Consider the following 15,821-nt stretch of genomic DNA (forward strand, 5'->3'; position numbering starts at 1 on the left):
GTGGGTAAGGAAAGGCATTGCATCAACTGAAACCGAAGGATTGCCGGCGTTTGTACCTTTCAGCGACGCACAACCTGTCGGAGAATCCTCAGTGCAGCAAAAAGGCATTATTGAACACTTGTCATCAGAAGACTCAAGACCAGAACATTCAGCTGATCAACAGGGCGTTGTCCCTTCAACGGATCTTTTGTTTAACGAACAGACACGTCCTGGGAAAACCCGATATTTTTTGAGATCCAGCACTAAAGACTAATAAAAAAACCCCGTTCTGTCCCTTGACAAGTGCATTATCCCGTTTTCCATGATCAGTTTGAACACTCATACTATTGTAAATTATTTTGTATATATTCATTGAGCTTCGTTCCTTACACTTTTTGTTTCCACAGCTGAGAGACATTTTTTTTTTTTTTTTATATATATATATATATTTGTGAAATAAAGGCCGTAGGGCCGCGCGTGTACTTCCTCCTGGTTAGTAGGTCTTGACGCTAGGTTAAAGACCGTCGATTTCTGGGAACTCCTAGGAATTGACTATTGCTACACAGAACGAAGTGCGTCAAGAAACGTTGCGGACGGTCATAGGGAATGGCATTTTCGAAGCTGATGGACTTGGAAAGAGCTCAAGCACAAAGATTCAAGCTGCAGCAACTCAGTCGTACCAAATGTTTTGTGTTCCAAATATTCGTACTGTTTGTGACTGTTTCTGCGTTATTGGCGGGTGGAGTGTATTACACAATGTCTTACTTCTTGCCTTCTACTATACCTACTCTTACCCCTGACCTTAAACTCACCTCCACTGTTTCTCCTCATTCTTTTCACATCTTACCTGAACACGAGCAGGCTAGACGTGCAGAATTCCGCAACAATTCCTTTATTCAGCTCCTTCATCAGCATCAGTTAGTGGTTAACACTACTAATTGTTGGGTTTGTGGGTTGATGCCACATACTACGAATAAGGGAATTCCATATCTGGTGTTACCGTATAGCTCCCAAGGGTCTGCTCGAGCATTTCAAACAATGTTTCGAAGCGCACTGGGTTTCCACCCCATTCGAGAACCACGTTCCCCCTACCCTGGTCCTACCTCGTACCAAAAATCTTTGTCTATAGCAATAGAGGATTTAGATAGCGATATCTATGATCCCTCGCTTATCCCTGAAGAAGAGGTACAAGCCTATAGGGTCCTAAGTAGAGGCGAATATAGTGTGTTCACTGGTGAAAAACAGCTTAAAAGCTCGCCTCCGATATGGGTCGTACCCCACATTGGTAATTTTTGTTTAATAGGTCGCGGCCGTAGATCGAAAGCCCGACTTGGAGAGAGTGCTTGCACTGAAAATTATATTTTGCCAATGGTCTCGTCCCCTGTGTTTTTGGCTGCCAAGGGTACATACTTTATTTGTCATGATCGTGCGTATGCATGGTTGCCCTCTGACTTCATGGGCTCATGTTTTATCGCAAACTTGTTGCCTCCGACGTTTACTGTAGATGCAGATTATCACAAAACTAGAGTTGTGAGGGGCGTAATTAGCGAAGAGGATACTGCCGGTCAAGAGGCAGGAGACTTTTTCAAGGGTTTCCTCCCATTTTGGGGACCTATGGTTAATAGTAGGAACCTAAGACAGTTGACTCGAGTGGTAGAATCGACAGCTAATATTACTGCCAGTGCCCTTGGTAATATCACCACAGAACTTCAGGCGGATAGACTTATGACGTTACAAAACCGTATGGTTTTAGATGTGATCTTAGCAGATCGAGGTGGGGTATGTAAGGTGATCCATTCGAGCTGCTGTATTTTCATTCCTGATAACGCTCCGACTGTCTATCAAGCCATCTCGAAGTTGCATAAGATCTCCGAATCCATACACGTGGATGTAGGGGATTGGACGCTACTTGGATGGTTTTGGGGCCTGATGTCGACTTGGGGTTGGAAAATTCTGACGATCATTGGAGTCGTTGTAGCGTTCCTGTTCACGTGTTGCCTTTGCGTGCAGTGCGGTCCTGCCTTATGTGGCCTCTGTGCTACAACGTGTATAAGACAGCCACCTGTTACCAAAGGGTCTCAATTGGACAGAGCTATGCTACAGCAACATCTCGAGGGTCTGATGAATATCGAATATGATTCCGACTAGTGCTTGCCTACATGAGGGCAAAAGGAGCGTCTGAGGTTCCGTGACAATTTTAAGTGATGTTTTCGACTCACACGAATATGGTCGAGTCTGGTATCTAAGAACCGCAAATGACGAGTTTAGTAAGTGTGCGCAGTTTCGCTGTGCTAACTTAAACCGTTCGTTTGATATGTGGGTTTTTCATCTGTACCCACGGGTTCCATCTTAGATACGGCATCCATTTTGTCTCTTGCCCTCAAGTAGCCAGCGAACGGACACTGTCCGCTTCATCACCCTGGGACTCTCAGGATATTTGTGGAAGACACATGTACTTTGTAAATATCTTTTACGATGAGGGGGATGATACTGTAAGGCAGATGGCCCCGCTCGAGGCTCATCTTGCCGTCCGGTTTATTGTCTCAGCCGTGCATCTCATTAGGCACGTCCCTTTGATGCCTGTATCTCGTGTTTCCCGATACCTCCCCTTTTACACTCTTTTCAATCCCCCACTGTCTCCATCTTCCTCTGCACCTGTCCTTGTCCCTATTTCGATCTGTTTTACTGCCGATTAGAATTCACTAATGTTGGGAAGATGGGTTTTTACAGTTGGGAACCGCCAAATGTTTCCGCACTTATGTTCCGGACCTTATGTGTACCAAAGTGACCAAAGCGACCCCTCTGGGGGATAATTATGGGAACCAGGTTGTAAACTTTTGTGTACCATGTTGTCCTATGAGTTAATTTTGTATAAAAGGAGCGATCCACAGAACCAATTTGAAGCAGTCTCCCCAAGTTGCACGTGTTGTACTTGTCGTGACTTCTGTGTTCCCTGCAGTAATAAACCTTGAATCTTTGACGCCGAAGGAAGTGTCCCGTGTCTCTGTAGTTTGTGCGCCGAAACAGGTATCCCATGAAGGTTATAGGTGTTGTTCCCTGGCACCGCTGGTACTGTAAAAAGTCCAGTCCTTCACTGGAAAGACTTTTACACCTCATTCAAGGCTGAAGAAGTAATGCAAATTATCCTATAGACACTCAGGTGGGTAAAGGGTATTTTTCTAAAAGTTATTTTTGCATAATAGCCATTAAAAATCAAACCTTAGGGGGCGGGGGCAGTGGGGTCGAACCCTCCCCCTTTTTTTCTTTATTTGAATAGTTAGAGGCGACAGGCACTCTGCCTTTTTTTCATGGGCAGTTTGAAGCTCGACAGGCATGGCAGCGGGTTGGGGGGGATTTCAGGGGGGGAGGTTTAGTTTTTATGTGGTTTGCTTGGTTTGTCGCATCAGCACAAAATCCTGTTTCAATAAACGCAAGGAGGGGGTGTACTGGCAGTACTGGGTAGAGACAGGGCCGGACTGGCCGTTGTGGGCACCGGGCAATCCCCCGGTTCGCGCGCAAGGGTGGGGGCCGGTTTTGGGCCCTGGGGGCCGTTTTTGTTACAGGGCCGTTTTTGCAGCATAGCTGCAGAATCGGCCCTGTAACAAAATAGTCCGAAAACCGGTCCCGGCAAAGAGCTCGGTCACTCAGCACTTTGCCAGGGCCGGTTTTCGTTCTCAGTCCGGCACTGGGTAGAGACATAAAAATACTGAGTAGGAATGTTAACGGGTTGGGGGGATAAGATTAAACTGAGTGTCGTTCTTCAGTTTCTTAAAAGGCATGCTCATGATGTGGTCCTGCTTCAGGAGACGCACCTCATTGGAAACTTGCAATGGTCTTCAAAGAATGGGGTACAAATTAATAGTACACTCTGGGTTCACGTCAGACTCCAGGGTTGTGGGTGACTTGATCCGTAAAACATTTCCACTGGCAGTGACCTCCACATGGGAAAATGGAAGGGGCCGGTATGGTGGAGTCACGGGCATGTGGGAGGGACAACACATAACCTTTCTGTCGGTCTATGTCCCACCGGGGTTGCAGGCCACGACGCTAGCAGATCTGGGGACGGTTCTGCTCTCGCTCCCTGAGGGACTCTTACTTTTAGGCGGCGACTTTAATGCAGTCGTCTCTGGTATTATGGATAGGTATCCCCCCGGGAAATAGGAAGGGCAATGCGATGGCTGCCAGACTTCATGGACGCAATGGGCCTAGTAGATAGTTGGAGACTACTCTACCCAGGTCAAAAGCACTACACCTTTCACTCTGGAGCACATGGTAGCCTCTCACGCCTGGACTATTGCTTGATCCCTTCTGCACAGGCCTCAAATGTATCGGAGGTTACGCACTTAGCCAGAGGCATATCAGACCATTCTCTGCTTTGGATCCACTTGGTCATAACTCGAGGCACTGCAGGGAGGGTCGCCCCAATAAATCCATGGTATTTGCGTAACCCCGCGACTCACAAGGCCCTCCTTACTAAGCTTGATGATCACTTTGTAAATAACGTGGGATCCGTGTCTTCGCCTGGGTCCTTGTGGGAAGCCTTTAAGGCGGTTATCCGGGGCCACGCCCTATCCGCAATAGCGGGTTTTAAGAAAGAGAAGCAGAGGGAAGTTGTGGAGTTGGAAACTGACATCAGTAGACTGGAACGGGAATTGGAACAGGGTGTGACGCAGCCTAAGCTTCACCAACTGAGTCTTAAGCAACATGATTATATGGCTTTGGTCACTGATAGGGCTAGGGCTCTTGGTAGGGAGCAGCAGGGTAGACTGTACGAATTGGGTGATAAGGCAGGGAAACTTAATGCATGGCTGGATAGAATCCTGTTTCAATAGACGCAAGGAGGGGGTGTACTGGCATTACCGGGTAGGCAATAGGGGGTAGAGACATAAAAATACTGAGTTGGAACGTTAACGGGTTGGGGGGATAAGATTAAACTGAGTGTCAGTCTTCAGTTCCTTAAAAGGCATGCTCATGATTTGGTCCTGCTTCAGGAGACACACCTCATTGGAAACTCTTGCAATGCTCTTCAAAGAATGCGGTACAAATTAATAGCACACTCTGGGTTCACGTCAGACTCCAGGGGTGTGGGTATCTTGATCCGTAAAACATTTCCACTGGCAGTGACCTCCACATGGGAGGATGGAAGGGGCAGATATGTTGGAGTCACGGGCATGTGGGAGGGACAACACATAACCTTTCTGTCGGTCTATGTCCCACCAATGTTGCAGGCCACAAAGCTAGCAGATCTGGGGACGGTTCTGCTCTCGCTCCCTGAGGAACTCTTACTTTTAGGGGGCGACTTTAATGCAGTCATCTCTGGTATTATGGATAGGTATCCCCCCCGGGAAATAGGAAGGGCAATGCGATGGCTGCCAGACTTCATGGACGCAATGGGCCTAGTAGATAGTTGGAGACTACTTCACCCAGATCAAAAGCACTACACCTTTCACTCTGGAGCACACGGTAGCCTCTCACGCCTGGACTATTGCTTGATCCCTTCTGCACAGGCCTCAAATGTATCAGAGGTTACGCACTTAGCCAGAGGCATAACAGACCATTCTCCGCTTTGTATCCACTTAGTCATAACTCACGGCACTGCGGGGAGGGTCGCCCCAATAAATCCATGGTATTTGCGTAACCCTGCGACTCGCAAGGCCCTCCTTACTAAGCTTGATGATTACTTTTAAATAACGTGGGATCCGTGCCTTCGTCTGGGTCCTCGTGGGAAGCCTTTAAGGCGGTTATCCGGGGCCACCCCCTATCTGCAAAAGCGGGTTTTAAGAAAGAGAATCAGAGGGAAGCTGTGGAGTTGGAAACTGACATCAGTAGAATGGAACGGGAATTGGAACAGGGTGTGATGCAGCCTAAGCTTCACCAACTGAGTCTTAAGCAACATGATTATAAGGCTTTGGTCACTGATAGGGCTAGGGCTCTTGGTAGGGAGCAGCATGGTAGACTGTACGAATTGGGTGATAAGGCAGGGAAACTTATTGCATGGCTGGATAAGAAAGATTTAGCTAACCATCTGGTCCCTGACCTTCTAACGACAGGGGGGGGTAAGACTCACGGATCCGCAGGATATAGTGAATGAGTTTGTTAAACACTTTCAGGCGGTTCATAGGTCGGTCTCTTCCTGCCCAGAAGCTAATTCCCATCTGATGTTACGCGACATACAGCTCCTGTGTCTCTCCCTTGAGGATAGGCAATTTATATATAGTGTGCTGACAACAGACAAGATCGCCCTGGACATCTGATCCTTGAACTCTGGTAAGGTACTGGGCCCCAATAGACTCCCCATTGAACTTTACAAACTCAAACCGGACAAACTTGCACCCTATTTGAAGGAAATGTTTATGGAGTCCAGGGACGCTGGGATTCTCCCCAGAGATCAGAGAATTGCCTCTATAGTCGTAATCCACAAGGAGGGTAAGACCAAAACAAACTGTGCCTCCTATAGGCCTATCTCACTCCTAAATGCCAAGCCCAAAATTTTGGCTAAGCTCCTGGCAAATAGACTGGTGAAAGTCATCAGCGACCTGGTGCACCCCGACCAGTCGGGCTTCATGACTCATAGGAACACCGCCCTAAATTTGCGTAGACTGCATGGGGTGTTAGCCAGAGCTCACACCATACAGGAGCCACCTATAATTGCATCACTCGACGCAACAATGGCATTCAACACTATTGAATGGCCTGATCTGTGGGCGACTTTAGCAAAGTTTGGATTCGGCCCGGATTTATTGGATGGGTGCATCTGCTATACTCTGAGCCGCTAGGTCAGGTAGTAGTCAATAATAAAGCGTCGGCTCCCTTATTGTTGGGATAGGGCACCCGTCAGGGTTGCCCGCTATCCCCCCTTCTTTTTTCTTTGGCTCTCGAACCTTTGGCTGCCTGGATACGGTGGGAGCATTCGATCAGAGGTGTTCGTTGGACCCCGGAGTGGGAAGACCGCATATCATTATATGCAGATGATATACTGCTTTATCGGACCTCTCCGCGCAAGTACCTCATTGTAATTTTTGATGTTCTGGCTTCCTTCGGGAGGAACTCGGGACTCGCCATCAACTGGGGGAAATCCTTATTGTTTGTGTTGAAGGGGGATACCTCCTGTCCCCCCGCGGGACTGTCCTATACAGGTTAGCGCGGAAGGATTCAAGTACTTGGGAGTTTTTGTTTCCCTGGACTCCTCGCTCAGATATGCTCGTAACCTTCTTCCCCCCCCCCCCCTCCAAAGACTCAAGAGTGATGTTTTCAATTGGAAGAAGCTTCCTCTTTCATTGTTGGGTAGGGCAGCCCTCTTTAAAATGATGGCCCTCCCGCGTTTTCTTTATGCCCTACAAAACACCTTGGATGTGGTACCATCTAGAGATTTTAGTGAGACTGAGAGACTACAGCGAATTTTGTTGTGGGAAGGTAGGCCCCGCATAGCTCTACATAAATTAACTCTCTCCTGGTATGACTGCGGTATAGCCCTCCCACACAGCAAGCGATATTACTAGGCGTCCCAACTGGCCGCGATCAACCATGGCACGTATGGCCGGGTCGATGACCCTGGGTATGCTATGGATAAGTGGCTTCTTCCAGGGGGTGGGTATAGCAGAGCTCTGTACTCTCAACCTAATAAACTGGTATTGACGGGACAGACTAAGCACTCGGTCCAGGTCTGGCATGTGGCCACGGGCTCCACTGGGCTGGAAGAATAAACTAATTATGGCCACGCCGTTGTGGGATTCGGAGCAGTTGGGCTCGCTCTGGAAGACCAAAGTCTTTGACAGATGGGACCTCATAGGGATCTCCAAGATTAAGGATATTTGTGGGAAAGGGAAAATTAAATTGTTCGAAGACATGCAGGAAGAATACAAACTGGCTAAGTCTGAATATTTTCAATATGGATCACCCTCATAAACACTGGTTGTTATTTGCGGTGTATATCTGTTTTCCGCCCCACATTCAGCGTTATGGCATAGTCATCGGGTGTCCAATAACGTGCTATATGCCTGCCTTATCCAAGGCAACCTCTGGTCTGGATAGCAGTGTCTAGAAATTTGAAAGACACCTCCAGAGGGAAGGTAGAGAAAAATGGTGAAAAAAGGAAAGAAAAACTGTTAGATCTCACTAAAAAACAATATCTCTCCAAAATTGAGAAATTTTAATGAAAAAGGAGATGTATTGTTGATTAAAAATAGGTTGGATACGATGGTCAATCAAGTTACTAGATCGCCCTGTATCACTCAGTAAACGGTCGACATGTTTCAGCTCTCTTTGGCCCAGTCGGGTCTGTAGAGCATTCGTCAGGACAAATACGACAAAAATTGAGTACTCACACCATTTGTGTAGTTTTCGTTAGGGTGTATGCAAATAGTCAACACTTGTTAAGAACGTTATTTAGGTTCCTAGAGGGAAAAAAACACAAAAACACAGGAGAAACTATCATCTCTATTGTTACGTGTTAGGAGGTTTCATCATATAGCAAGTTCTATTCTCTCTGTTGAGAATTACAAAACATCGTGATGCACCTAATTGTGGGCATTTGAAAAAGAAGAAAGAAAGAATGTGGGGACATTTTGGGACTCTGCTTTCTCAGTCGTGATATGTAATACTGGTTCGCTTCTATAACGAGCGTCAGACTTACATAAGGTAAGTAAAATTATGTACGAGATTCGTAGATGTAGCAGACATTCGGTACAGCGTGTCTCTTTGATATTAAGAGCAGTATTTGTTCAGTAAGCCAAAAAATATATTTCCTAGCAAATTACGACAACCTCAGATAAATTAGAAATTTTCACGATAAATTTGAATGGTAATCATAAGGAGAAAGTGTTTCAGCTGGGTAAATTTAGCTATCCAGCTGCAACTAGCTATTGGTTATTGGACACCCGACGACTATGCCATAACGCTGAATGTGAGGCGGAAAACAGATATACACCGCAAATAACAACCAGTGTTTATGAGGGTGATCCATTATAACCAATGGTCTTACAGCTACAAGTGTCCATTCTCCTTTCTGATTAATTGACTCTACAATGGGGAACTGAATGGACTTCAAATCCTCCTCCCTACTATCTGATTACGTTATTTTCAATATGGACAGATTCGTCACTCCCTTCTCTCTAAACTCCCCGAAGGGACGGAGCCCCCAGGGGCTTCCCCCTGGAGGATAGGATATTAGACGGGCACTTGCCTGATAAAACTATCTCCTTGATCTTTAAAAAACTGATTAATCACAGACCTGACCCTCTTGAGGTGTTGAGAGATAAATGGACGCAAAATGGAATAGAACTGGATGAGGAAGATTGGCAGACAGCTGTGTCTTCCCCTAGGGAAGTCGCAATTCCGGCCCGCCTACGGCTAGTTCAGCTATAAATCCTTCATAAGATTTACATCACGGGGCCTTGGTTTGTACATATGGGACTTTCAGACAGGGGTCTATGCAAGAAGCACTGTGGCCTTGAAGGTACCTTCTTACACATTATTTGGGAGTGTGAACACATCACTGCATAATGGCGCAATATACATGACATTATACACAAAGTCCTTGGGATCTCCCTTTCATTAGAGGCGCGGAGGTGCTTACTTAACATCTGGGAACCTACAGATTTGACTACCTCACAGACGCAATGGGCTACTCTGGGACTTATGATCGCCAAGCGAAATATAGCCTAACTACTGGAAGTGTGGGAAAACTGCATACTTAGCGAGGGGGTGCCCCCGAAAGTGGTCATTGGTTTGGGGGCCATGGAATAGCTACAGAGGGGAAATATGTACGCCACCCGGAAATGCCGCTCTGGATGACCCCCCCCCCCTCTCCATGAAGTTCCCTTATCTGTGTGAAAAATTGTTTAATCTGCTGCCCCTGATGTGTGCTCGGCTGCTTTATTTGACCCTCTGTAATGTGAATTTGCTGATGCTTTTGCAATAAAAAGAGTTATAAAAAAAGAAAAAATCAAACCTAACCACTGAATTGGATTCTTAATAACTATTCACAAGTGATTTAACTACTTTTCTAGCTGGTTCTTTTCCCGAGCTAGTAACATTAGTATTTTAATCTACACTCTAGTTTTCTGCATGGGACAACTAGGCCTGCCACAGTCATGAAGCGTAATGCAGCACATTTTGAAATAACATTAATTAATTACTTTGTCATGCAGGTAACACTACGTAGACAAAGTACAGGTTTGACACCAAAATACAGTAATAAACAACTAAAAGATGAGATGTCTCCCTTTGCAAAGGGCCTTTCACTGTGTGGGAACATTTGTTGCCACATTATTAGGAACTTTTCATTCGTTTGAGCTAGAAACTATTTTTTGGGGGATATAATCTGCAGATTTTGCAGTAGATCACGTATTATGTGGCAAATGTGGCACATCCATAATTATGCAGAAAATTTAGCAGCTGCAGAATCCCATAATTCAGTGGCCCTGATTATAAGGAATAAAGTATCCTGCCTTACAGTATTGCATCAGAGTACCATGGTCTTATAAAGATTGGCCTCATTTCTCTATGTGGTCACGGAACTCCTCTGTAACTTGCAATTTTCGTATGATGTATGCATAGAGTATTTTATTCCATATATACATTGTTGTTTTTTTTAACACACATCACTGTGCTGCATTTTAAATTAGAATCTAAACAAGCAGTCCTGTGTGGGCTGGTGCAGACAGCAGCGACGCACAGGTACAGGTGGGCTGGAGTGCACACCGTGGATCGTCAGGAGCTCATGCAGGTGCACTTCCCAGCTCAGAGGTCTTGTACGAAGAAAAGTGACAGGCGTAGCCGACCGTGTTGCCAGTATTACATGGTGCAGTTCCCTGGCCGCCTGCCACCTAGGGGAAGGGGTTATGGGTCCATTACATAGGTGATGTCATCTGATTTCTTAACGCCCATAAAGAGTGCAGCTGGTGCATGCACGATATCTTTGGGGGTTCAGAGTGACATCATATTCTGTAAGAGTTTCACTGCAATTATCAATTATGTCATTCGGAAGCCTGAGTGGGTTTATAATCTAATATCCCTTGCTTCGCTGAAATCAGTGCTTTAAATCTTGATGTACAAAACTACTTGTTCAAGGGAAAATTACTTTACCAGACTTACCGATAAAAGTCTTCAAAGTTAAGCTCTGCCTTCCCCTTCTTCCCGAAGAAATGGACAAGTAGAGTAGTGTCCACAAGTAAGCCAGATAATTCCTCAGCACGCTTAAACACATAGAAAATTTATATATTTTAAATTAACTTCACACCTTGACGATTATATCTTTGTAATAAACATAGAAAAGAAAATGACATACATTGTAGGGATCCTAAAAATTAAAAAGGTAAAATTATGTAAAACAAACCGTCAAGATGAAGCAAGGTAATCGGTGTGAATGAAGACAGATTATATTCAAATGAACATTTTTTGCACGAAACTAACAGTACAAATGCAGGTAGCAAAAAAAAAAAATGACAGCCACAGAAGCTAGATACGAAAAAAGCAAGAATGAAAAACTTTTGCCGTTGGGCAACAATGCACCACATATGTACTGGACCAGAGAGGTTTCAGTATACCTCTGCAAGGTCCGAAAAGAGTGCTTGACTCGTGCTACGTCTCAGAGTATCCCAAAGACTCCTGGGGCCATGATCTTGCACATCTGTCCTAATTATCTGAAAAAGGTTTATGAAGCAAAACTGCTTGAGAACCAGAGTATATGATTAACAGACAATGTATATCCACATTTCCAACAGTTCCAAAATCAACATGAATTAGTATTAGTTCAAAAGTATTTCTTTCATAACATGTATGATCAGAATTAATGGAAATGTACAGCACAGTGCATGCACACATTACAAATACACAACATGAATAACAGTGCATTGTTATTATATCAATGCGACATCTAAACAGATTAAAATGAAACAAACTTTTTGAAGAATCTTCTAAAAGGAGAAGGCTATTTTTAAGAATATTTTTTTCATTCCTCCTCAAACCAGGCTCCTGTCTTTTCAACATTTTTACTATGTAAAACATATATTTTACGGCTTCTGGGTTTCGCTTTGTCACCTTTAAGTAAGGGTCTGCTCATCTGTCCTTCACATGGCGAACTTTTACTCTTAATGTGATTTGTGAACCATTTGAGCAAGTTCTACAACTTTGAAATAGGCTGCTAGAGGAAAAATCATGAGCCTCAGCCAAACAGATTGCAAAAAGTATCGAACCAACTTGTTCAGTTCTCAAATATTTTAATGGCACATGGGACAATGTTTGGCACAGCCTATTGGATTCCCTTTTCCATAAAAATAGAATTTTTGAACAGGCTTTAAATCTAATGTGTCAAAATAGTCATATTTATTGTATCTGTAATACTTTAAAACCCTGCTCGATGGATTTACACCAAATAAGCAATGGCACTTCCTTGGTATAAGCATCATCATGATGCCCAGTTACCATAATCCTGTTAAATCATTTTTGATGTAGGAAAAATAAAAGTTCCTATGAGATTTTCAACTGAAAACATAATGTCATGTAACTTTGAAATTAAGTTGGCTAATTTTCAGTACATAAATAACAAACATTTGGTGGTAGTAAGGGCATTTTCCACCGGTTTAGACTGACCCTTGATGTTTTCTGTTGTGTTCATATATCTTATGTGCCCAACACCTTTTGAAGTTTTCCAAGAGAGCCATAATCCTCTTTGAAAACTCTAGAAACATTTTTTAATTTGGTTTAAGATACTGCTCATTTCGAAACAGCCAATATGCCCCTAGACTGTCAAGATTTATGAATATTAGTAGATCTCTGATGTTTCCTGTCCACATTGAACCCCTTTTATTTTTACAATTGGGAAAAACTATGGTTAAGAATCCAAAAATGGTAAAGCAAACATAACAGACTGGCTTTTTTATCAAATAACATTTCACTACATTCTATTCATCCATTTTTCTGTTAAAAATCTATGTAACCTGGGGATTGCAATAAGTGTGAAATGCTACAATCAAACACAAATTGATGGCTAGGAGAAATATGAATATCATGGCAGGTCATGTCGAACACATTACATTATGGCGGTTACAAACTTAACCTGAACATTACTACTGAATGGGAATGTCCTTGAGAAAGCAGAATTTTCTCAGAAACAGTTGTTGGATGTTTGCCTAATTATGAATTAATGGAAACCATAAAACATTAAAACTCATTGCCTTCAGCCTAGTCATTTGATTCACAAGTGAATCTTTCCAGTGGAAAGGTAGGTCACATTTCTAAAATGGTGTCCTTAAACTCTGTCAAAGTAAACATATATTCTGATGACTGTAATACATTAAATAGACTACATGTTTATAAGAAATTTAGTAGGGCTTTAGTTTAACTTAACCTGTACATAAATATCACAATTTCATTTTTAGGCACATTGCTGTCTAGAAAAGTAATCTGTTTTTTTAGTTCACCGTACTAATGAAAGAGCAATTGTTGTTGAATTAGTAATTTTGAAAGGTACTTTATTCTAAGTCAGTAGTGAAATAGGTTTTTGACAAGAACCATGCAGAACATAAGGACAGAAAATAGGGTACATTTCAGAAAAACAGTTACATGTGAATTCAGACAACAGAAGGTATATTAAGTGTTAGGGAAAAACAAATAATACACAAGACAAATAAGTAAGATTTCATACAAAACAGGAAAGAAATACACTGTTAGAATTACATACACCATTAGTAGTTGCAAGGTATCCGTACAGTTGAAGACGCTTACATACAGCAAAAAGAGCCGATGAAGAGTCGCATGCCAGAACGAAGTCACGGATAGCAGAAAAAAAAGAAAGACAAGAAAAGAGGTTAAGCAACAAACATTTTCACAATTTACCAACTCTTATATATACTAAACCATTCCAAACTATTTCCTTCCAATGAACAGCTCCAAAACAGTGAATTGTCTTAAAGAATTAGAGAATAAAGGGCATGGGTCCTGATATACACAAAAATAATATAAACAAAATGTTGGAAAGATAAGTGTCTTGGATCTACTACTATAACTTACTTTACTTTTGTGAATTAAAAAATTTATGAAAATCTAAAACAATTGTAGATTTCCACGCATAACTCTCCTCCAAGCTGCTTACTCCTGCTGATATAAGCTGAGTGTACAGAATGCATTTGTACGTGTGGGGATCTGTTTATTTTTTTAAACCTTTTACTCCACAACATTTGTCCAAGTGTTAACTATCTCCCTCCCTTTAAACGCCATGGAATATGGCAGTGTTCCCTTTTCGTACCCTGGAAAGAAATTACTCATCCCTTTTGCGGAAACAGTTTTGGTGGAAAACTACATGTACAATGTTCCATTTATCAACAACGTTACAGGTTTGTGGGTGTTCATTGCACTTTGCATTGTCCAAACATACTCTCTTTCAAGCTCCAATTCATACATTCCTATTTCGCCCTGCAGAAAAGCTACAGGACTAGTAAATTGCTTGTACTAATAGGTTCTATGCACAGGTGTGAACATCCATGTATCTTTAAATCAGCATCACAGTATGTATGCACCCAAATCACATCTTTCCCCAAAAAAGATAGTGAATTTTACCTATGAACTTAGGAAAGGTCTTGAATGACCCATCCTTTAATGCAGCTATTCCATACTATTATTTCTCATTGTTCAAATCAGACAATTTAGGTACATTTTTCACAAACATCTAAAAAATGATGCTGTTAAGAAAAGGCTAAAGAAAAACAATTATGTTCATAACTAAACAAGATTCCAGTGTTTAAAAAAAAATACAAGCACATGTTTATTCATTCGTGAAGGTGAAAAATAGAGACAGCTCTAATATGCAGTCATATTAAAAAAATGTAAATGTGCAAATTATGTTCCAAATTATTCTCCGTAGAATTCCCTTGCCAGTATGCATCAGAACCAGTGAGACAAATTCACATTACACTTAGTTGTAAGCTTCAAACTAAAATGAAACAGGGACACTTTACCTAATAAAGGGGTATCTACAGCAGCCCATCAATTGTTTAAGGTTATCCAACACAAGTAGAAGAGAAAAATAAGAGAACTTTGTAAAATGACTAGATAGCCCGATTTTAGGGTGAGAAATCTTAGAATGGAATGTGGGTGTATAAGTAAGGAAGTTTAAAGAACCTATTAAAAACCACAGAAAAATTACACAACCCACAAATTCCTAAAACAAATTTGTTCATAACACTGGACAAGTGATTTGGTAAGAAAGCTCAGGAAATAAACATTGTGCCTGTTTGCTATGTATCCAGAGTGTGGGTGGATTTAGAAGGGTCGTGGATAGCAAAGGGTTAAGCAAGCAAGTTTCACAATATTTGGACAGACTCCCACATGGACTAAATCGAGTATAACAACTGTTGGAACCTTTCTAAATCATTTCATCTCTGTTTCTAATGCCCTTAAAGAAAAGTGAAAACAGATTTGCAGGGAGGTGAGGATGTTAAACCCTAAAAATGTTCTCCTCTTTGGTTGAGTGCATCTAGGAAGCTTTAAAAGAATAAAATAGCAGCATACGAGTGAACAAAATCACATTTGAATGCATCAGGCGACTTCTAGTAAGTAAAAAAGCACATATTAATTGTAGTCACCAAGCTACTTCCAATCCATAGCCACCTAGCTCAATGGACATGGGATATTTTCAGGTGTAAGAGCGGACCATTGAATTGTGTATGACAGCAAGATTCAAATTAGAGATGCAAACAAACAGTATGGTTGATGGACATCTGGTTTAAGGGAACCTATGAAGTAGAAGCTCTATTTGTTTTTTTAAATTTTATTTATTGTTTACAGCTGCAGTGACTCAATAGGACATGCAGCATATGGTGACAAAGCCATGTAACAGTACTAAT

The 15,821-nt window shown here is 42.6% G+C and overlaps 1 protein-coding gene across 7 annotated transcripts in view; it reads right to left on the reverse strand.

Annotated features, from left to right (window-relative positions):
* The window catches only part of MICU3 (mitochondrial calcium uptake 3), a 599,595-nt gene that overhangs the window by 217,143 nt on the left and 366,631 nt on the right, over positions 1-15,821 (reverse strand). For 4 of the 7 annotated variants that reach the window (XM_078678146.1, XM_078678141.1, XM_078678144.1 and 1 more), the window contains 3 exons: positions 13,661-13,699; positions 11,526-11,621; positions 11,074-11,174 (listed from right to left, as the gene is read on the reverse strand). In XM_078678146.1, coding sequence (XP_078534272.1) covers positions 11,074-11,174; positions 11,526-11,621; positions 13,661-13,699 — 236 coding nt within the window. The remainder of the gene's footprint in view (positions 1-11,073; positions 11,175-11,525; positions 11,622-13,660; positions 13,700-15,821) is intronic. The other 3 variants (XM_078678142.1, XM_078678145.1, XM_078678147.1) reach the window with 3 other exon arrangements.

Source organism: Lissotriton helveticus, chromosome 2_2 (assembly GCF_964261635.1).
Source record: "Lissotriton helveticus chromosome 2_2, aLisHel1.1, whole genome shotgun sequence".
Lineage (NCBI taxonomy): Eukaryota > Metazoa > Chordata > Amphibia > Caudata > Salamandridae > Lissotriton > Lissotriton helveticus.